This window comes from Microtus pennsylvanicus, chromosome 4, assembly GCF_037038515.1.
Source record: "Microtus pennsylvanicus isolate mMicPen1 chromosome 4, mMicPen1.hap1, whole genome shotgun sequence".
Lineage (NCBI taxonomy): Eukaryota > Metazoa > Chordata > Mammalia > Rodentia > Cricetidae > Microtus > Microtus pennsylvanicus.
Genome location: NC_134582.1, coordinates 3,590,768 through 3,614,514, shown reverse-complemented (window position 1 = coordinate 3,614,514; position 23,747 = coordinate 3,590,768). Strand labels below are relative to the sequence as shown.

General features: G+C 42.7%; 1 protein-coding gene across 4 annotated transcripts in view; it reads left to right on the top strand.

The window, feature by feature from the left end:
• Fbxo15 (F-box protein 15) overlaps window positions 1-23,747 on the top strand; it is a 42,677-nt gene that overhangs the window by 10,706 nt on the left and 8,224 nt on the right. For 3 of the 4 annotated variants that reach the window (XM_075968124.1, XM_075968123.1, XM_075968126.1), the window contains 5 exons: window positions 442-684; window positions 1,772-1,981; window positions 4,928-5,054; window positions 6,856-6,938; window positions 7,835-7,980. In XM_075968124.1, the coding sequence (XP_075824239.1) occupies window positions 442-684; window positions 1,772-1,981; window positions 4,928-5,054; window positions 6,856-6,938; window positions 7,835-7,980 (809 nt within the window). The remainder of the gene's footprint in view (window positions 1-441; window positions 685-1,771; window positions 1,982-4,927; window positions 5,055-6,855; window positions 6,939-7,834; window positions 7,981-23,747) is intronic. The other variant, XM_075968125.1, reaches the window with a different exon arrangement.

The window sequence follows — 23,747 nt, the reverse complement described above, 5'->3', positions numbered from 1 at the left end:
TTGTTAAAATTTAAAGATAGGAAGCAGAATGAATGTATACTATGTTTACTCATTGTTTTGCAAGTGTGTACAGAGCTTACACACGTACATACCCACAGTAAGACCAGATTCACCCTTATGTACACCTATGACTTTCCTGTGATTGAACTCCTCTTCAGTCATCTAGCAGAAAGACAACATTTGATGATCCCAAGTAACAAGGAATTCGTAATTTAAACTTGACTCTGGAAATAGGATTTTCCCTTTTTTATGTGCTTTTGGGGATAGTGGATCTAAAACATGTCATTTCAGACTGTGGTCCACTGTACACACGTAGACAGGCAAATTCTTCATTGAATTGGTCTATTTGAAATGAAAAGTTACTGTGCATCTCTAATGTAACATATTGTTACAGGCACTCTACAGTGCCTCCACATTCTATCCTTTATCCCTTTCTTCCAGTCTTATTTGGAGAAGAATCTACTCAGCTGCATTTGCATCCAAAAGATCCCACTGGAAAGTTCATTCAGTGGAGGAGACAGCCACATCCGTGAGCTTACTGTCAGTTGAGGATAAAGAAGGCGGATACTGGAAGAAAGAGTATATTACAAAGCAAATCTCATCTGTGAAAGAAGCACTAACCCAAATTGCCAAACCTGTTAATTCCTACACAGGTCTTCCTACGAAATTCAAAGAGGTCCTCAGGTGTGTAGGCTGCTCTTGGATGCTTCACTGGCTCCTGGACAGAACCACAGGATTGTCCAGGTTCTAACCCAGTGTTGTCATATCCAGGTGTTTTAGACATACGGTGGATGTGCAAGGTTCTTACTTAGTTTGCAGGCTGAAGGATTGAAACTAGGGCCTTCCATATGCTGGGGAAGTGGATATCATGAACTACACTCCTAGACTAGGGCCTTCCATATGCTGGGGAAGTGGATATCATGAACTACACTCCTAGACTAGGGCCTTCCATATGCTGGGGAAGTGGATATCATGAACTACACTCCTAGACTAGGGCCTTCCATATGCTGGGGAAGTGGATATCATGAACTACACTCCTAGACTAGGGCCTTCCATGTGCTGGGGAAGTGGATATCATGAACTACACTCCTAGACTAGGGCCTTCCATGTGCTGGGGAAGTGGATATCATGAACTACACTCCTAGACTAGGGCCTTCCATGTGCTGGGGAAGTGGATATCATGAACTACACTCCTAGACTAGGGCCTTCCATGTGCTGGGGAAGTGGATATCATGAACTACACTCCTAGACTAGGGCCTTCCATGTGCTGGGGAAGTGGATATCATGAACTACACTCCTAGACTAGGGCCTTCCATGTGCTGGGGAAGTGGATATCATGAACTACACTCCTAGACTAGGGCCTTCCATGTGCTGGGGAAGTGGATATCATGAACTACACTCCTAGACTAGGTGAGCAGTTTATATTAGAGGGTGCTGTCTCTGATCTTGTGTGTGTGTGTGTAAAATTTATGAGACATTTTGGTATTTCCTTACATTTTTATAAACAGAAGAAACAGCCTCATGATGTTGAGTAGGTGTTGAAGATGCCCTTCCATTGTCTGAACTGCTAGTCATGGAACAGGGATTATTTGCTGGAGGAAAGAAAGGTTCAGAAGGTGCTGTGGGTGAAATATGCCAGAAGTGTGCCAAGGATTTTGACTTTTGTCTTTAAGGAAGTAGATATTATGGAAATACACATCAAGTATGTGTGTGTTTGTTGATACAGAGTTCTTTCTTTGAAAGCACTTCGAGCTATCATTTCTTTCTCTAGAGTATTTGGCCTACGTTTTGTAATTATATTAAGAGAGAAAAGTGGAAAAGAACACATCATGCAACATGTTGATGTTTCCTTCAATGATACATCTGTCACTGTTGTGTGGTATGGCAAAAACTGGCCGAAGCTTGCCATGTTGTCCACCCTGGATTTGTGTGGTATGACTCCAGTTTTTGCAGATCGGCATAAAACCTTCGACCCATATGGGTAAGTACTAATTCATCAGCACATTGACAAGGACTCCTGGTACCTAAATATTGGCATTTCTTTGTAATCAAAAAATACCACTCATGTATTTTCATTCACTTGTGTGTCAGAAGCCTTCCTGTCATTCTGCATTGCTATGAACAGAAGACACCGGGCTTGTCACATTAGGTCTAAATTAAAAGTTCTTGAATCTTATAATAGTAAAATGATGGTCTAGTTTTAAAATAGTTCTATTATTTTATAGTTTGTTAGAAAATGTGTGGCTTTTCTGCATTTTCACTTTTAACTGTTTTAACAATATAAGATTAGCTTATTCTTCAGTAATTATATACTAATTTTGTTTAAGTACTTTATAAATACAATTATCACTTATTTTGTGTGATTTTTCTCTTGAATTTACTAGATGTGTGGCCATGTGTACCTGACTCCGCCTTCTTACCCATACATTGATATGGTGCTGATGGCTGTTAGGTGAAGATCAGGAGACTTAGTTGTGAAGTCCGTAGGTCCTGCTGTGGATGGCTTTGTGCTGAGTGCTCATGCACTAGAAGGCTCACTCCTGCTTACAGCACAAGCCACCTCCATAGTGACCATGGTCTTGTGAACTGGACTGTGGAGCTGTAGATCCTAATGTCCCCAGCAGGCTAATAATGTCTATATCAGACCTGTTGCAGCGTGTAGTAGTGATGCCTTCTCCATGGAGGTGCTGCTGCCTGTCCCACCTCTTTGACTCTGCAGCAGTGTCTTTGCTTACTGTGGTTCTTATGGCTCCCTCTCATCTCTGTCCCTATGAGAAGAGACGATGTTAAATTAATATCATGGTTTCCCTGCAGTGGGCCTGCTGTTGGCTCCTCTGTAGTGCCAGCTCTGTGGCTGTTTAGTGATCGTACTCAGACCTCTCATTGCTGCCCATGCTTGCTGTGTTCTGAAACCATTATCAGTGTAAAAACATGGATTATTTTCCTAATTAGATTACTAGATATATTTTGACAACACAGTTACTTTTTTAAGTGATATTTTTATCTGGATAAATCTGAAATTTGTATGATGAACTTCAAGTTTTTCTGATATAGTAGGTAAGTCATATACAGTCTGAAATCATGTTTGCAGTCGGAATCCACACAATGCACTGTTGTGATTGGATGGTGTTACTTAGTGTATTGGGGATTTTTGTTTGTAGGCACTGATACAAATTAGTTAACATTAGTTAAAATGACCTTGAAAGACTATGGATTGCAGATCATGTTATGTTGAATTATAGAACTCACTTAAAAGTATAGTGTTCCCAAAAATTGCCACCCAGGTCAGGAGTACTAGTTACTGCATAGCAATGAATGCTAAAATTCATTGGGGAAAGTTAATCGAATGTAATTTATTTCCATTTAAACTCTATGGGCCAGCCTTTGATTGGTAGTGGTAAGCAGAGCTGAAAGTGTGTCCCACGAATCTGCTTTGATAGGCCCCTCTCTACAGTTTGTAGGCCAGTGCGTTCATCATGAAGGAGAACAGATCTTTGTGTCTTTGCGCCTTTACTTAAGCTTGCGTTTGTTCTGCTGTGCAGTGTTTCTGGGAATATCACGAGTGCTCGTGGAGCCGTGTTCAGATCTTTGCCCTGTAGCCCAGACCTTTCTAGATGAGCTCTCAACTGTCGGTTCTCAGAGTGTTCTGTTCTCAGTCCCTGTGCCTGTGCCCTCCAAGTTTGTGAGAATGGTGGTCTAATGTTCTCCAAGGCCTCAGTGGCCATGACTGACTTGTAAAGCTCGGGTGAATGAGGACTTAGTTTGTCCCTGGAGTCTGTTTAATATTTTCATAGCCATCCTTAGAGTGTTTCCCAGCTGTGGTATGTTGAAGGTGAGGGAAGAGGCTTCCTGCCATCTCTACCTAACTGCCACTTTCTGTCTTGACTGTGGCAGCAGCGATGGCTGCTGGCTATTGAGCAGCTGTTCAGTGTGCTGTGCTGTCATGGTCATGGCATTCTTTCTCTGGACTGTCCGGCCTTCCCTCTGGGCAGCTGTTGTCACATGGTGGGACCTAGTCTGTGGTGTTGTAAAGTCATTGTCAGCTGGAGCTAAGGTTCCCCTGGGTTTTCCTGAACTTCCACTTGTGTCACTGGTCTTGTGTTTGTCATCCTCCAGGCATATTCTTCATGTGCTGAGTCTGCTTTAGTTCGTATGTCACAAGTCTCACCAGCCAGTTCTGCCACCTACTTACTGTTTTCAGTGTAAAAATGCCTTATGAACACAGTGTAGAATCCTGTCCCGTGAGAGCTGCAGTTGGCTTTGTTGCCTTGCAGCCCGCCTCTGTTTGAAACAGTGCCACAGGTGACCCAGCTTTGTTTCGCTCGGTATCTGTGTTGATACCTGCTGTCTTGAGTACCTGGTGCTGAGTCAATTCCAGATGCTGTGTTCAGGACCTTGGGGACTTTGGCCTAGTGCTCTGGCTCTGTTGCTTGACCATTGAGGTCTCAGCTCCTTTTCAGCTTCCTGAGCTGTATGTTGTTGTCTGCCTTGCACCATATTTGTAGATGGTGTTAAGTCTTAACGTGGAACATACTGAAGGCGTCTCCCACATACCTGAGTATTTACTCTTGGACTAAGACTGAGAATTCTGTGCGACTCTCTCATGAAAACACCCATGATTTCAGCTTACATTCCTGTTCTCATATTCCAGTTTTCACTGTTTCTGTTCTACCTTATAAAAACTTTGGGAAAAAGGCACATCTGCTCTCAGAGGAAGAGTGAGGGAAAGAAAGACATAGTAGGGTGAAAAACTTGGTGTATTTGCCTCTCAGTTGTACAAGGCTCTATAATTCTGTCACTTGGTTTGAGCATGTCACTGTGTATAAATTGCTCTTCAAAAGCATTTTTAGTTACATGAATAAGACTTGACAAAAAGACATATTGGAATGTTCACAATCTTTCTTCTTTCTTGGCATGGTGTTCCAAGGCCACGGTGGCTGTCTTTAATTGCAAAGTATGATCTGGATCATTTAAGGGAGCCTACCATCTTTGGCTGTGACAGACTTGTCCGGATATTCTGTCTAAATCCTGGCCTCCTGGTGGGGCTATGGCAGGTAAGATGGAGTTCATGCACAAACTATGCTGTGTCCTTGACAGTTGCATGTTTGCACACTGTTATGTAAGGTGGAATTCATGCATGGACTCTGTCGTGTCCTTGACAGTCCCACGGTTGCACACTGCTATGTAAGATGGAGTTCATGCATAGACTCTGCCGTGTCCCTTGACAGTTGCATGTTTGCACACTGTTATGTAAGATGGAGTTCATGCATGGACTCTGCCGTGTCCCTTGACAGTTGCGTGTTTGCACACTGTTATGTAAGGTGGAGTTCATGCATGGACGCTGTCGTGTCCCTTGACAGTTGCACGTTTGCACACTGTTATATGTGAGACTGAATGTAGAAGTGGAAGCATTCAGTGCTGATGCATGATGGGCATCTCCTCTGTCTTCCTGTTTCTACTGACAGTTATTTTTTTAACATTAGGGCACTTCCCCTCTACCTCTCCCAGTAAGTCTATGTTCCACTCTCAAGTCTTTCTTTGCCAAAGTTTCTTGATAGTACATGCATGCCCAACATGGAGGTCTCTAAGATCTTTCTGACTTGTGGATGTGACATGGGACACACTCTGCCTTCAGGGTTAAATGTCTAAGAAGTTGTTTTTTCAGGTTGTGTGCTCTGTTTCACCAGGCCAGGCTGAGTTCTGATCCTTTAGAGTTTTCGTTTTATTTTTTAAATTTTATTTTTATTTTGTTTTTTTGAGACAGGGTTTCTCTGTGTAACAGCCCTAGCTATTTTGGAGCTAGCTCTGTAGACCAGGCTGGCCTCAAACTCACAGATCTGCCTGCCTCCCTAGTGCTGGGATTAAAGGCCTGTGCCACCAGCGCCCGTTTTTTTATGGAATTGTATCACTTCCCCCTTTGCCCCTCCTTGTATCCACTCACAGGTCTCTTCCCTCTCACCCCTTTCATGCTCCTCCCACTCTCAAACTGATAGCCTCCTTCTATTACTGTTACATATACATGTATCAGTATGTATGTGGAAATATATGAATACAACCTGCTGGGTTTATTTTTGTTGTTTGTGTATGTAGTTTTAGAACTTGCTATTGGAGAACCAACTAGGGAGCTCAGTCCTGGGAAAAGCTATAATTCTCTGTCTCTCAGCTCACATTCTTCGCCTGTAGTTCTGTCTAGACGTGGGACTGTGTGACAATTTCCTTTTTCTATGTTAGCCTGCCTATTGGTTGTGCTATTGTTTAGGTCTTGTTTATGCAGTCATTTCTGAGACGGACTGTCTGACAAGGAACTTACTGATGTTATGACCATCCAGAATCTCGGTTGGGACTCTTGGGTAATTCCGGGATGTATCAAGTTGACAGCTGAAGCTAACTAGGAGAAACATTGTCCAGTAATGCCCAGTTTATAAAATTTACCAGACATCTGCAGGGTCTTATCAGATTGTCTTTATTTTTGAAAATAGTTTGAAATAGCTTGAAATCATCTCTCTCTCTCTTGTTCACACACAAGTATATGTATCTATGTATACATGCATATGAATATATGAATATTATATATTATTTATGTATACAAATAAATAACATGGAAATCATTGTGTATAATAGGGCACTTTGCTATTGCACAAGTGTAGAATCTTAATTCTTTTGGGACTACGTGTTCTGCCAATTGAGTGAATCATGGTCCAGCTCTCGGTATTGTGTGCAAGTCTTATAGTAACACTTTATTGGCAATAATAATGTATACATCTTCAAGATGATAAGGTGTGATTTTCACAGTGAACTTGTGAAAAATTAAAATACTTCTATTGAAAACTTTGTTCTTTTAAACTACCTTTTCAGAAGGACGCAGAACTGGCTTTTGTCATGGCAAATCTTCATTTTCATCACCTTGTGGAGAGAAGCACATTAGGCTCAGCCACTCTGTATGTATCTGTATATGGGTGAATTGGATTCTCATAAGGTTCGAAGTCAGTTCCCTCTTAATAGTCTTAGGATAGCTGTAAAAGTATTCTGTATTCAGTAGACTGAAGACATCAGACATGACTGATCACTCAGCTATCGCTAAGATAATTGTATTATTTATGGACATGTATCTGCTCAGTTTGTTCCAGTTTAAGGACTGTATACCTGGTAGGGTCTTACTTAGAGGGGCAAGAGTGCTTTGTTCTGATAGCATGCTACCATCCTCCCTCAGGTTCTCATATTTAATAATCTAAAGTTTTGAACTTGGAAAATGTCCAGACCTTTGGCCCTCTGGTTGACTCTGGTCTGTTCTGTGCGTGTCTTCTAATATATCAGCCTGCTGTTAGGTGGAGAACAATCTTTTTTGTCTCCCTGCAGCTTTCCCCTTGCCCCCTCCTTACTCAGTTTTTAAGTAAAGCTCCTGGATGCTTTTAAGTGTGCTGCCTTCCATGGTGAGGGTTTTCTTATTGAAACAATTGGTTGGTTTTAGCTTGCGTCTTAGCCTGATTCCTTGGCCTGTAGGTCTGTGTTGGTGCCCCTGTCTTTGGTCACTGAGAAGACCGAGGACATGGTGGCCTTTGTAGAACTGCTGTTCTAGGGCGGATCTCAATCACAGTCACTGTGCTGGTCTGGTGGCTGCCCATGGAACTCTATATTTGTGCCAGTTTTTGTTAGAAGCTGATGAGAACATGGAAGAGTTCCTTTGAGTTCACAGAATGAAGGTTATTAGGTTCCTATAGCGTGTCATTGGTAGGAGTAGTGTTTTGAATAGATAATAATTTTTAGGAGTGTTTTACAACCAAGTATTTTGTCTGTGATGTTGACAGATTTGTGTGTGTGTTGATTTGTTTTTCAGTCCCTATGTGTCGCCTCAGCATCATGGTCCCCTTTTGGATGACAGCCCAGAATATGGACTGCAAGGCTATCAGCTCCACATTGACATGCACGGCGGTGGGACTTTCTTCCTGTGTAGTACACTTTACGCACTCTTCTCCAGCAAAGGTGAAATTATCGTTTCTGAGACTGATGGGTCGTAGGGGAGAGAGAGGAATCACCCTTCTAGCTGGTCCTTTATAGTCGCCAGCCTGGCTGTGTTGCGTGGGCCTCTCTGGCTGTCTCTGTCTCCCGCTCTCTCACCTCTGCAGGATGTTCGCCTCCTCTTTTCTGTCTATGTTCCTGACTGTTTTCTTAACTCCAAATCTTCCCTTGACCCTGGAATTTGGTAAATGTGATCACCAGGTGAATGCCCTAGCCTTGCAGAGTGAGACTGAAGAGAAACCAATTTTTCTCATATTTGCACTGGCTTGGTGTTTGCCATTTGCCATACTTTCCAAAATTAAGAAAAGGGCTGGGAGAAACTCAAGCTCAGAATTCTTAAACTTTAAGTGCGGTGTAGGTCTGCTTGTGTTCCAGTTTTATAGAGGAAAATGTAACTTCATTTCGCATCATCTTACAAGACGCGCTTGTTGGTATTTCCTTCCATTCACTAAAATTGCTCCTCCACAGTTTCCACATGGGTGTAATGTATATGATTGCTCCCTGCCCGTCTCCCCATCCCTGTCATCCACCTTCCGCAAATCCCTTTCCTGCTGTCATGACCTTTCTTTTGCTTTATGATCTGCTGAGCTAGTCAGGGCTGTCTGTGTAATCATGGGTTTGGAACTATCCTTTGGAACTTAGTGGACCCCCACTTGATACACAAATGAAAATGATTATGGGCCCTCACCAAAAATCCACTGTTACTCAGTAGTTGAGCATGAAAGGGTAGGGGCCCTATGACCCTCTCCCTCTCCCATGGCTGGCTCCCAGTGCGTGTTTTGTCTTCTCTGTGCGTTGCAACCAAGGTGTGTCATATTTTCAGCAGTAGGTCCTTAGGAGGAACGCTAGAGCTTGTATTGTGTTTGAAGCCAGTGGAACCTCCGTGACCAACATCCCTTACAGAAGTATCCCACACCTGGCAGGGGGATGTTTTCTTGTTGACCCATTGATTCTAGGAACAGCATTGTCTAGACTTATCAGCAGTTTCCCCTTTAACTTTTAGAAAAATATTCTTAATTGAATTACAAGATAGTAGGTGTCTGGATGGATTTTCAAACACTTTTCAGCTTGCTTAGCCCTTCCCTTCCCTGCCAGCGTGTCTCTCTCTCATCCCTCTGTGTTTTGTGCTAAGCCTGTGTTATCAGCAGTCTGCCCGCCCTTTACTTTCGCTTCAGCTGGCTTTCATGGCCATCACTTCCCAGTGCGCCCACCTGCCTCCCTTCATGAGAGAGAACAGGGAGCACTTGTCCTTCTGGGCCTGAGTACCTTACTCCGTATTCTTTCCAGTTCTGTCATTTACCTACAGTTTCATTTTCCTTTACAGCTGGGTAGAATTCTATTGAGTATATGTACCACATTTGATTCTGTTTCTTGCCTATTGTGAATAGAGCAGCAATGAACATAGATGTCCAAGTATCTCTGCAGTAGGGTATTGAGATCCTTGGATATAAACCCAATGGTACAGCCGGGTCATATGGTAGATGATGTTTTTGTTTCTTTGAGAACCTCCAGACTGATTTTCACAGTGTCTGTGCTAGTGTGCATTCCCACCAGCGCTGGAAAGCGTTCTCCTTCCCCATGCCACTGTTTGTCATAATCTGTGTTTGTGACAGAGGTCATTTATGATAGGATGTTAAAGTAGTTTTAATCCTTATTCTCTGGTGACTAAAGATGTTGACCACTTTTAAAACTGTTTATTAGCCATTCATATTTATTCTTTGGAGAACTCTTTCTTTAGTTCCATGGTATATTTTAAATTTCTCTCTCTCTCTCTCTCTCTCTCTCTTATTTGGATTCTGTGGTTTTGGTTGTGCTGGACCTCACTCTGTAGACCAGGCTGGCCTTGAACTGACAGAGCCTCCCGAGTGCTGGGATTAAAGCGCGAACCACCATGCTTGGCTGGTGTTTGTTATCTTGGTGCTTAGTTGTTGTTGTTGTTGTTTTTTTTAATTCCTTGTATTTTCTAGATACTAATCCCTTTGTCACATGTGTAGTTGGCAAAGATTTTATTCTATTCTTGGGCTGCCTCTTTAGTTGATTGACAGTTTCCATCTCAGTATAGAAGCTTTGTATGAGATCCCATTTATCAATTGCTGGTCTTATTTTCTGTGCTGCTGGACTCCTATCAGAAAACCCTTATCCATAGCTGTATGCTGAAGCTTATTTACTACTTTTTCCTTAGCAGTTTAAAAATATTTGGTCTTCAGTTGAATCTTGGATCCATATGGAGTGAATTTTATTCAGGATGAGAGCTAAGAATCTAGTTTCATTCTTTTGCATGTTGATATCCACTTTAACTAACAGCATTTGTTGAAGATGCCATTTTTCTGAGTATTTTGAACATCATTGCTAAAAGTCATGTGTCTATAGTTGCAGTGACTTGCATCTCTCCCCTCTTCTTTCTGTTGCCCCATTCCATGGGTCTGTCTTTGTGCCAGTGTGATACTGTTTTTATTACTATGGCTCTACAGTACAACTTGAAATCAGGGACAGCGGTAACATCCAAAGTGTTCTTGTTGTTTACTGTTGTTTAGACTGCTCATGGTCTTTTTCTGCTCTTACAGTCTTAAAAGTCCAAGTTCTCTTTAAAGTCCCAATGTCTCTTTATAAGTCCAAAATCTTTTAGCTGTAGGCTTTTATATAATAATAAATAATAATAATAATAATTTTATGTAGTGTATTACTCCAAGAGGCAAGAACCAGGGAACAATCACTGTCAAAACAAAACTAACATCAACAATGTAAAAATGTCAGTGATTGACGTCAGGAACCCACATATGATCTGGGCTACAAGGGGCTTGAGCAACCTCACTTCTCTGGCACTAAAATCCGTAGCTCACATAACTCGTCTCCTAAGTTCATGTAAGCTCTACTCCACAGCTGCTGCTGTCCTTCGGAATCATCCCATGGTGCTGATATCTCTAATATGCTGGGATCTTTGCTGCCACAGAGGCTGCATCTTCGTCAGTTGCCACTCCTATCCTCTCTTCAAGGACCCCAGCCCTGTGGGTTTTTTTTTTTTTTGTTCTTTGGGGCCCACCATCCAACTTCCAAATAAATGCACTGAGACTTGCTCTTTCTTATGAATGCCTGGCCTTGGTTTGGCTTATTTTTAGCCGGCTTTTCTTAGCTTAAATTATCCCATCTACCTTTTGTCTCTGGGCTCTGCCTTTTTTTCTCTCTCTATTTTTCTTTCATTTTGTGTCTGTCTGTTTGGCTGGGTAGCTGGCCCCTGGCATCCTCCTTTTTTTTCCTCGCTACCCTTCTCCTTCTATTTATCCTCTCTGCCTGGCAGACCTGCCTATCCCTTTCCTGCCCAGTTATTGTCTCTTTATTAGACCAATCCGGTGTTTTAGGCAGGCACAGTAATACAGCTTCACAGAGTTAAACAAATGCAACACATCTTTGCATCATTAAACAAATGTTCCATGGCATAAATGAATGCAACACAATATTCAACTAATATTTCACCACACCTCCCCAAAACAAAACTGTATAGGTGGCTGTTTTGAGTGGTATTTCTTCTCTGGTTTGTCTTAATGATTGTTGTTGGTATGTAGGAAGGCCATTGATTTTCGTGTGCTAACTTTGTTATCTACTGCTTTGCTGAAAGTATATCAATTCTAAGAGTTCCTTGGTAGTCTTGTATAGAGTCATGTCATCTGCAAAGGGAGATAGATGCCTTAATCCTTTCCCTTCTTTTGTACTTGTATTCCTTTTATTTCCTTCTCTTGCCTTATTGCTGTGGCTAAAACTTTGAGCTCTGTATTGAATTGGACAGAGTGGACGCTTGTCTTCTCACTTACCATGATATTGGTTATAGGTTTGTTGTACATTGCCTTTATTATGTTGACATGTGTCATGTCCGTTCATCATTTCTTTTCATGACATATCATGAAAGGCTGTTTGATGTTATCCAAGGGCCTTTTACATCTATAGGGATGATTGTGATCATATGGTTTATGTTTTTGAGTCCATTTTGATAATCTCCTGGGCACAAACCTGCTGTGAGCCTCCACCTTGGGCGGCTGTTTTCAGGCCCTGACAGCCCCTGGTAATGGGGCTGCTCCAGAACAGCTAGCTGCTCTTTGCAGAGTTGGAAAATTCTGTTTTTAACTGAGCCTCAGGTGGTGTCTGTACCTCAGTATTTACCTTTGTTCCATCACACAAGGCTCTGCAGATAAAAATCTCTTCGGTGGAGTCCAGGTATATACCACCATACCCTGATCCACACTTGGGTACAAATGTTTCTGCCCTTGATGGTGTTGGAGAACTTAGTCTGTTGTGTCATGGTGCTTTCTGCCCCTTCCCAACCAGTCCTTGTCTCTGCACTGCCAACATTCAGCTTGTCCAGGTGTTCCCGTGATAAGAACTGGCTTTGTTGAGTAGTGATTGAGAGTGGTGCCTTGTGAAGGGATAATAATGCAAGTTGGGTGGTCCTTGGTGCAGCTGCTTCCCAGAGTTCTCCTTTCATTTGAACCTTGTGACCATTGCTGTGGTCTGCGGGGTCCAAACTCTGCCTTTCGGGTCCCCTCTGTGGCATCATCCCCGTCTATCTTCTGCCCTGCTCTGCTTTCCCAATCCTGCTGTGGCAGTGCCAGCTTCCTTGACTGTACCAGGTCGGTGCTTTATGGGTCCTGAGCCTGCCCTCATGCCTGCAGTATGACCGCCACAGGTCTTTGCACGGTCACTCTCAGCTGGGAGACTTCCTTGCTATGCCGCGTCTGGAATCTCAGGCTCTCCCCTAAGCTCTCTGTGTTGTGTTATTCAGTTTTACCAGTTAGTCTTATTTGAAAAGATATCCTTGGTGCTGTTTCTTTATTTTGTTCCTGGGGGTCGCCTAGAATGTCAGTCTGAGCACTGAGTGTTCCGTAGGTGTGTGCACGCATATTCTCCAGGGTGATGTATAATCCCTTTCCTTCTCTGTGTTGTCCGTATCTCCTTCTGTATGTGTGTCTGTACATATCATGTATGTAGAGTTCGTCTGGCTGCTGCTGACCGCTCTTGATGGCCACACTACTGAAGGGCCATTTGAGAAATCCCAGGCCTGTATGGAAATGTCTTCATTTCTTCATGTCAGACACTCAGGTGCATTGGGCAGTATCTCTGCTGGAAATGCTTCTGCTTCTCTTGGGGGAAGACAAGTGGCGTGCTGCTGCAGAGGATGGTCCTGCATCTTAGTGGCATTGCTAGACCACAACAAGAGGGTGGCAAGGGTTTGAGAAGCATTCCATGAGGAAAACCTTGCCTTCCTGCCTCTCAGAGTCTAGGCAGGCCTCCCAGATGCCAGTCAAGCCTGCTTCTCAGGTTACCTCCCAGGTCCAGAGTAGCCACTGTGGTTTTGCCCTGGCTTTATCACTCTTACAATACTATGCATATAGGGTAAAGCCCTGTCTTGCTCTTTGGAAGGAGGAAGCCCCAAAGGTTCATCAGTGGCCCAAGTGTATTATGTCTAGGCACCCATAGTATAGATGCGTCACTACATGTAAAATTTCGTTGCCATCTCCTCACTGCAAGGAAAGCCTCAAGCATGTTTTCTACTTCTGACTGATTACAACCAGTCTGTAAAATTTGTTTCTAAAGCTTTTACAGCTTTGAAATGTGAAATAGTTTCACACTGTAAAAATACAGAGAGCTCCAGTACTGCCTGTTTACACCATCTGCCAACTAATTCCTTTTCCTTTCAGTGTTGTCCTTATCTCTTTCAGTGTACGTGTCTTATTCATACATGTTGATGTATGTAGAATGAGCCTAGCTACTGCTGAATGGGTTTCCGTCTGTTTGTGCTGGAGTTGTTAGTGATCACATACACGTGAACACTCATTGTAGCTGCTTCTGCAGTTTACTGTCTTCAGGAATTGCTGTGAGACTGGAATAGAGCATCTTCTCCTGAGTCACTGGTGTGGCCTCTGCAGCTAATAGCTGCCATGAGGTGAGGCTCCCATGTGCATCTGCATCCACCTCACTCCAGAGCACATACCTGGCTACATAACCATCGGGATATGTTTGTATTTTAATTGTATGCATGTAGCATGATTAATAAAAACTAGAGACAGAAATTGGGGTTCAACCTGAAGGTCAGAAAAGCAAAAACAGCCAGCTACTGGCTCTTACCTCTATCTCAGTCCGAAGTGGCGATCCTGCCTCTAGGAATCTCAGAATGAGACTGAGAGCTGTCTGTTCCGGTTTTATAATCCTCTCTAGTTCTGGGATTAAGGGTGTACAGTAGTACCGCCTGGTTTCTATGGCGAGCTAGGATTAAAGATATGTGTGATCACTGCCGGGTCTGTAGGGGTGATCAGTGTGGCTCTCTTATTCTCTGAACTTTAGGCAAGTTTTATTTATTAAAATACAAACAAAGTATCACTATATATGCATTTTAGGGTTTTCTCTGTCTGTGTCTCTGTCTGTCTGTCTGTCTCTGTCTCTCTCTCTCTCTCTCTCTCTGTGTGTGGGGGGGCGTGCATGTGCACGCAAGTGAGCAAGCAAGAGAGGGCGGGGTGACTATAACTGTCTTTTCAAAGTTGTGGATTCCTAGATGTGGTCAAAGTGGGTCTGTTGTGCTGATTTGCTGCAGTAATGTTCAGTCCAGCTCTATAAAGGGTGAAAAAACCATGTCAGTAATAACATGCTTGCTAAACATGTAAAAGTTGAAGTTAGTGAAGGAAAATGTTAAATTTAGTAATTTGTCTTATCTAGATCATGTGTGCTGTGTGTGCATCCACATCCTTCCCATGCTTAAGGCTCTATATAGTAAAAGGATTTTCCTATGTGGATTCAGGGCATTTCTCCCTCTTCATGTGATTCCACTAAGAGTCAGGAGAGGGAGCTGTTGCCATCAGAGTTTGTAATGTCTTTTAAAAGTACAAATGGATTGTCCTTTACAGTTTTTGAGGAACTCTCTTGGTACCCTGTAGTATATTTAGTAAATCTCAGCTATGTCATTGTAGTTCAGGATGACAGAATGTTATCCCTATTTTTTTTTTAAAACTCTTTGTCCCTATCAAGGATGAAATGTTTTATCATCATGTCCCTAGAATTTGGGTTGCTCTCTGCTTTCTTTGTCCTCAGTGAGACAGGAGGAACCTGGCCAGGCACTAATGAGACAGCTTCAGAGAAGCACACAGGGTCAAAGAGTCAAGGCCAAGTTGTTTGGTCCTTCATTAACAAGTAGTGACAGAATTCAAGGATGAAGCCCACACGGGAATAGACAGAATTCCTGCATTTCAGCAGTGAGGCCTAGAGCTTGCTGAGCCAGGTGCTGGTACGCACTGCTACTGAGAGGGAGATTGCAGGAGTTCTGTGGGGCCAAGGGAGGAACACGAGACAATTAGTCATGGTGTCGAGAGTAGACACGTTAAATGCCCAGGTTACTGTATCAGAGGAAGGCTGAAGTGAAGTAGGGCGTGACACAAACAGAGCCTGAGCCTGGTCATTTTGTAGGCCGTTTCTAGCATTCTGTCTGTGAGTAACGGTCATATCTATGTGCCAGTTTCTTCCATAAATTGATTGCAATTGCTTATTTAAAAATCTTAGTGGGGATTGTAAAGCTTGCAGAATTGATTCTGAAATAGTTTTGGAGGGGTTAGGATATAGCTCAGTGGTAGAACACTTGCCTAGTGTAAGACCACAGGCTCTCTTCCCAGCCACGCAGACGGACAGGTAGGTGGGTGGTGGGTACGCAGGTAGACAGATGAAGGCCTCTTTTTGGGAAAACGAATAGAGGATGGCTGCAAAACTTGGACTTAAAATTCTAATGGTGAGCTATTAGAATCTTTTCTGTGTATGCTGTAGGACTTTAGACAACAGTAAGATAATAATCAGGGAGTCAGGACAAAATTTAAGGAATAGACTGTTGCCATGACATTTGAGGCCCTTGTGTGGTCCTTATTGCTGGCATCTGCTTTTCCTTCTGCCAGAGGAAGCCACCATTCTGTATTGAGCTAATTGTTCCCCTATCTTTTTCTTTTTAAAATTTAAATTAAATTTAAACCTTTCTGTATTGTGAATTGATAACACCAAACAGATCCTTACTTGTTTTTGAAAATGATGGAGTCTGCTTGGCGAGCATTAGCCTGCACTCCTGCCCTTAAGAGTGGGACAGAGGACCCCTGCTCATCGTCTACAATTCAAAACAGTCAGAGTGTCTAACCATTTAATTATATCTGATAAACATTTGCTTACAGAAAATAATTATCACATAGTTTAACTAAGTATAACATGGTATATCTTTCTATCTGGATGTGTCTTCATCATTATATTAATTCTTGAAAACTTTGGTATAGAGTAGGTTGTGTAGAATAATTTGCAAATAATAACTGGCAAAGAGGGTCTATAGAGTTGAATATATAGGGAATGTAAATCCTCAAAGAGTTTATTATACATTCATTTCAGAGGGAAAAGATCTGATGAAGTATTCAGAATAAGTTCTAAGGATCTCATTCAGGCTACATCTTGGTCATAATATTTTTTGTTCGTAACTCATTCCATGTACTTTGCTAAAGGTTCTTTGAAGTTTTTTGTTTTTCAATACAAGCTGCTAAGCAAATCAGGAGTGACTCTTAATGCCTGAGGTTAGATTCTTGCAGCACAGTGTTGAAGATAGCTGTGGAGCTGATAGTGGTGACTGCTCTGGGGTAGCCATGCTCTGACATCTCATAAAGCAGCCTACAGATTGTCCATGCCCAGCGCTGCCGTTGTCACCCACTTCAGATTGCAGCAGAACTGCCGAGCTTTTAATTCCTGTTTCTTGTAGATCCAGCTCCCAGCCATGAGCACCAAGTCCTGCTTTGCTGTCTTCTCTTTGCTGACCTTTAGGCACATGTGTGTTTATTATGCAAGGTCAGAAGTTATTTGAAGTCCTCTGATTTCATGTGCCAGGCTTCTGGACACTACTGTTTGCGTAGATTTTGCTACCTTTCAGCTCTACTTGATATGCACTTATTATGATTTCGGCCACTTCTCCTTCTGTGGGTGTTTTGACTGTTTTTCTGTGGAGCTGACTCATGCTCACTAAGGAACTGGAAAGCTGTCTTTCTTTGAGGTTATACAAGTGTTTGTGTACTTCTGTGTGTGTGTGTGGGGGGCAGTGTGCAGTGCTGAGTGTGTTCTGAAACAGGTTCTCTTGACTGGACTGACTGGCCAAAAAGCTCTAGGAGTCCTTTTCTGTTCCCCAGTGGTGACATTGCAGAAGCGTGGCGCTCCTGTCGGCAATGCTTTTTAAAGATGGGTGCTGCGGATCTGGACTAAGGTCCTCATGTTTTACAGCGAACACTATGCACTGAGCCATTTCCCCAGCATTCTTTCCTTGGGAGTTTTATGTGTTTTGCCACTTTGACAAGTCATAGCTATATTGAAGTTTTTTTTAAGTGATTTATATAATCTCTTTTCAAAGAAAAAAATTAAGATCCTTAGAATGTCACATAATTGATGACATTTTTGTGTATTCCCATTAAAATAAGTACAAGGGAAGATTAACTGAGGATATATTTTGCTGTCTGAATTCAGTTTATGGGAGGATAAGAGAGAAAGAGGGATAATACACAGGAAATACTTGCAGAATGACTGGTAAGTTAGTATTGAAGGTTGTTAAAAAACTGCCTTATGCAGTTTTTTCCCTCCCTCCCTCTCTCCCTTCTTTTGTTTTTGAAAATGCAGATAGACTGATGTCATTTACTATTAGTTCCAAAGTTCATTGACTCACTAGGACAGTTCACAGTCCTTAGGATGCTGATGTGTTAGTGGATAAAACCAACAAAGGAAAGATCTGTGGACTGAGGCTCACTGGAAACCACCCAGTGCCTAGAGTGCTCACTGTTCTCACGGGGGGGGGGGGGGGTGCTCCCAGGACTGTGCAGAGCTGATCAAATCTTACTGTAGATTCAAGTTTTTATGGTGGCTGCTGTCGGTTCCTGCGACCTAGAGCTACTGTCTTTCCAGATTCCTACAAGGAAAGAGGCGCTTAGTATAAACCAAGAGCACAGGCACCAGGCACAGTGAGCAGCCTTATCAAGTAGGTGGAGGGTTCTCTGAATCCTGTCCTCCTGGATTGTCAAAGCCTGTCCCTGTGAGCAGAGCTTGTGAAGAGTAGATGGACTCCCGCATGCTATATGAGCTCTTTTCTGCACAGCTCTCCATTAGCATTTTGATTAGGTTACAGTACAGCCTGATGAACAGAGGAAATAGTCCAGTTGTGTCTTTGAAGTGTAAATCGAGCTTGCCAAAGGGCCTGATCAGCAACACAGAGGATAAAGGAATGTATACTTATTTGATCTTAGTATCAAGCTAATTATTACCAATTTCCTGAAGCAGAAGGAGAAAGGTTTTGCCCAGCATGGTATATTGTAGTCTTTTATCAGTATTCAGAGGTGTAGTTAGAATAAAGTAGAGAGAAGCAACTTTAATAGCAAAGCTCACTGCTCCTAGCCTTTGACTTCTAAGAAAGGATGCTTTACTTTTTAGAGCATCTTTAGGTTCATAGTGAAACGGAGAGGAGGGCCAGGCAGACTGAGAGGAGGGCCATGCAAAACCATCATCCCATATGATCCTTTCTGCCGCTCCCTTTACCATGTCTCACCAGAGAGGAGTGTTAGTAACAGCCGATGCCCACATGTTAACCATAGTGCCCAGCAGTCACTTTTCTTACTTGTTGTGTGGGTTTGGGCAGATTCTAATGGTGTGTATCTGCTGTAAGTATTATATGCAGCCATTTGATTACCTTAGAAGTCTCTGTCCTTGCCTTTCCTCAGTGTTTGGTAATCACTAGCCTTACTGTCTTTGTACTTTGTGTTTTCTTCACACACTTCTCATAGAATGTCACACAGATGGAATTATGAAGTGCACACACTTCAGACTGACTTCTTTATCATGTAAGGGTTTTTTCTATTTTTCATAGTGTGATAGCTCATCCTTTGTTAGTACTGCTTAGATGTAGCTTTTTCATTAATATACCAGAAGAAATCATGTCCAGTTCTAACTCTGGTGAATTTTGATTATATATATATATATATATATATATATATATATATATATATATATATATGCGCGTGTGTGTGTGTGTGTGTTCATGTAGGGTTTTGTATAGATATTTTCTTTCCTTCCTTCCTCCCTCCCTCCCTCCCTCCCTCCCTCCCTCCCTTCCTCCCTCCCTTCCTTTCTTCCTTCCTTTTTTTTTTTTTTTGAGTCAGGGTTTCTTGGTGTAGCTTTAACTCACTGTGTAGACCAGGTTGGCCTTGAACTCAAGAGACCCACCTGCCTCTGCCTCCTGACTGCTGGGATTAAAGATGTGTGCCACTACTGCCTGGCTTTGTGTAGACATTTTCAACTCAACATATTTGAGTGTAAACAGTAAGGAGCACAAATATTCTATCCTGTGGAAAGAGTATGTTTACTTTTTAAGGAGGTTGCCAAACTTTAGGTAGGCTCCAGAGCATACCCCCCCCCCCAAAAAAAACCCCAGCAGGTTATTCCTCTTAATTGCCCACCAGAACTGAATAAGATATCCTGGTTGCAGAGAAGTAGAGAAATCAAGCTGGAACTGAGCTGGAAGCTTCCTCCGATGCTGGAAGGTTCTGCTCAGGCTCTGGGGCTCACTAGGCATCAGTGATCCTACATGCTGAACTAGAAACCAGAATGTCTTTTATTTATTTATCTTATTATTATTATTTATTTATTTTTTGGTTTTTCAAGACAGGGTTTCTCTGTGGCTTTGGAGCCTGTCCTGGAACTAGCTCTGTAGATCAGGCTGGTCTCGAACTCACAGAGATCCGCCTGCCTCTGCCTCCCGAATGCTGGGATTAAAGGCGTGTGCCACCATCGCCCGGCCAGAATGTCTTTTTATTATAAGATTTGAAATCTGTAGACAATTATTAGAAAAAATTAAATAAAACCCCTAAGACAACTATTGCTCATAACTTGGTCCATTTTCAAATTCATAACACTTTCTCTGCAGAAATTATCTGGAAAATGTTGTTCTCTATTTTTCCTTGTCACTGCATTGTGAGCATTTTCCAGTTTTAGAAAAATTTGACTTCGAAAAGTTGTATGAAATTCCAGGTTTATCCTGATTTATTGGTCCCTTCTTCCAATTGGGCATTTAATCTTTCATTACTTGTGATTGAAGCACTGTTGTCATCAATGTTATTTTGAAAAGTCTCTAATGACTGTAGAGATCAGTGGCGTATCAGTTTACCCAGAGGCCTGTGGTCCTCATGGTGAGCACACTTATGAAGCAGCTTCACCATCACCTCTGACTGTCCACGAGAGCAGTTTATCCTTGTGCCCTTGCACACGTCGGTATTGGAGCCTGCTGATGAGGCAGTCACTGCTGGCCCCAGAAGGAGTTGGTGTTATGGCCTCATTTTCATGTTTCCTGACGGTCCTAGTCACATCTCTGTTTGGCTCCGTTATTTTAAATGTTGTGACTGTGTGCATACGCTTCTTACATATAGTTCTTCCATTTTGTCTTTTACCTTTTAATTTTGTACATATAGATATCTCAGAAGTTTTCAGTTAGTTTTCAAGTTGTTTTATATGGAGCATCCTACTTTGTAAAATCAGACATACACTCACCTTATTTCCTATAGGTTAATTACTTCTCTTCAGTTCTTACGCTTTTCTCTCAGGTGATTGCCTCTGATCGTTCAAATTTAATTATTGTGTTATGAAAATGTCTTTTACCCTAGTTAAAAAGTTAGTGATATATTATTATCATCTATTTATGCTTTTTATATTTATGTAAATATTTATTTTATGTGCATGAACTTGGCTAGAGACCAAATATCTACAGGATCTTAACAGAGTCCTGTTGAATTTGTACATTAATCTAGAAGGATTGGATTTAGGGCCTTGGTCTTACTGATGAGCACTCCACTACTGAGTGGATCTTACTGATGAGCACTCACTACTGAGTGGAGTGCTGTGCACACTCCCAGTCAGACATACTTTATTGATGGAGGAAGGTCATTGGTTAAATAAAAAGAAACTGCTTGGCCTTCATTGGTTAGAAGATAGGTGGGAGGAGTAAACAGAACAGAACGCTGGGAGGAAGAGGAAGTGAGCTCAGACTCCACAGCTCTCCTCTCGGGAGCAGATGCCTCAGAGAGACGCCATGCTGCTCCCGGGAAGATGCACGCGATGAAGCTCCGACCCAGGATGGACTTAGGCTAGAATCTTCCCGGTAAGCGCACCTAGCTGTGCTACATAGAATATTAGAAATGGGCTAGTCCAGGTGTGAGAGTTAGCCGAGAAGAGGCTAGATAGAAATGGGCCAAGCAGTGATTAAAAGAATACAGTGTCCGTGTAATTATTTCGGGGCATAAGCTAGCCAATCAGGCAGCTGGGGTGCTGGGGACGCAGCCCCGCTGCTCATATTACTACACTTTTATTTTGAGTTAGAGTTTTGGCTCATTTCTTTGTTTGTTTAGGTTTTCCTTTACAATCTGTATTAAGGTTCTCTAAAGAACAGAGTGGATAGAACAGGTTTGTAAACACAGCAAAGGTGCATTCATTAGGTTGGCTTACAGATGTACTCTGGGCAGTCCAGCAATAGTTGTTTCACACTGAAGAGGCCAAGAATCCAGTAGTGCAGACCATAAAGCTGAGCATTTCAGCAGTTGCTGGAGCAGAAGAACTGGAGGGTTCTTGGAGAGCCGCTGACCTCAGTCTGCATTGGAATCCAGGAGGAACTGACTGTAATGTGGGCAAAGGAATACCATAGCAACAGAGCAGAGGTTCTCACCTTCCGAATGCTGTGGCCCTTCAGCATAGTTTCTCATGTATGGTGACCCCAACCAGAAGCCTATTTCCATCCCTGCTTCCTAACTGTAATTTTGCCACTGTTATGAATTGTGCTGAAAATACCCATGGTTTCCAGTGGCTCTTAGGTGACTCCCGTGAAAGGGTCCTTCCACTCCAGGGTCGCAGCCCAGAGGTTGAGAACGGCTTTAGGGCGGGTCGTCTTTCTTCAGATGAGCTGACGGAAATTCTTCATAGGAGTGCAGCTGCTGCTTGCATTTCCCTGCCCCAGATGCTCTCAACTGAAACCAGATTCCTCGCACTACCTTAGCAGAAAACAGTGTTTGTGCTGATCCTGTGCTTTCCCCTCCATACGAATACTTTGGTTTTGTGTTGTTGTCATGAATACGCTCCTTGGGGTAATGTCTCCCTTTTCTCCTTGTTAGTTTGTTCTGCACCTCCAGGTCACTGTTAAGATACTGACTGGGCGGAGCATTCGCGCTCAGTCTGAGACACACTGCAGACAGCTTTAGAAAGGTCATCCAGTAACAGATTCCTTTCCTTGTGCCGAGAGGAAGCTCTACAGCAGCTGAAAGTGAGTTCTTTTGAAGTGCTTTTCCTTTCTAGATCTTGTGCATACATCATATTATCTTATTTTTGTGGCTGTGATACTAAAAATAGGTGGCTTTTTCATTCCCTCTGTCCCTGATATTAATTGCTTGCTGTGTTTCTAGGTCAGGTTGTACTCTGTAAGCATCTCTCATGACATGTGAGTCACTGGAAGCAGTGCTGTCCTTTCTGGGTGGTGATTATTAGAAAACTTAGAGCAGGCACCGCACTATGGCATCTTTCTTCATTAGGAGTACACACCACCTTTCTTCTGCTCTGTACTCCTAGTGGCTCCCGAGAAGTGCGCATTGCAGGTGACCACTGCCCATGCCAGAGCTTACCTGGAGGAGGAGATTCTTACTGTGGAGCACACCTGTTTAATTTTGGGGCCTGTTGAAAGATTACAGGTGCTCAGACTAGGGCATTAGAAGTCCTGCTACACAGGCTGTGCCCCATGAGTCTCATGTTGCCCGGGCCAGGCTGAAAACAAGCCACCGCTCTGGCTGCCAGACGTCAGCTTTTTATTTGCCTTTGCTGGTGTTCCGACTTCTTTGAAGTATGTTGTTGTCAAGGAAATTTATTTAAGTTAGATGTTTTAGATAGTAAGATATTTTGTAAGGGAATTATGGAAATAGAATCTCATACAAAACACGTAATTTGGGAAACACAAGTGCAAAAAATGTAAATGATAGGCTTTCTAATTTTCCCGTGGTGTGGGTTTACGTGTGCACACCATGATCTTTGACCTCTAATTGTGTGAGTTTACGTGTGCACACCATGATCTTTGACCTCTAATTGTGTGAGTTTACGTGTCCACACCATGATCTTTGATCTCTAGGATATCGATCTTAGAGCCTCTCCTTGCATTGCAAACTTCCTAACTGTTGGTGGGCCTACTTTCTGTACTCGTAATAAATTTCTGGGTCTCCTTTCTTTCTTGGTCTTTCCAATGACTTCTTCCTGTCTTATACTCTATGTGGCATGGCAGAGACCCCTGCCTCGTTGTCCCTGCTATCCCTGTATAGCATTGACCCACATCTGCTGCTCTGAGCAGCCTCCCACCCAGGCTGTCACTTCTTGCTACTTAGGAATCTTGCAATCAGTTGTTTGATGACCCCTTATGTTTTGAGGAACACCTTTCATTTTTCAGCCAGCGTTTCCCTCCACCCTTGCTCCCGTGCCCTCCTGCCATGCTTCCTCCCTCCTCGGCCCTCACATCTTCACTTGTCACAGATTTTTTTCAGTCTTGCTTTTCCCTGTTTCAGAGGAAAAGCTGTCCCACTTCTTTCCAAGATGAACTTTCCAATTTCTAAATATAACCACTCCTGCCTGCTCTGAGACCTTTATTTAGCCATTTGTCTCTGTCTCTTTTATCATCTCAAAGCTGC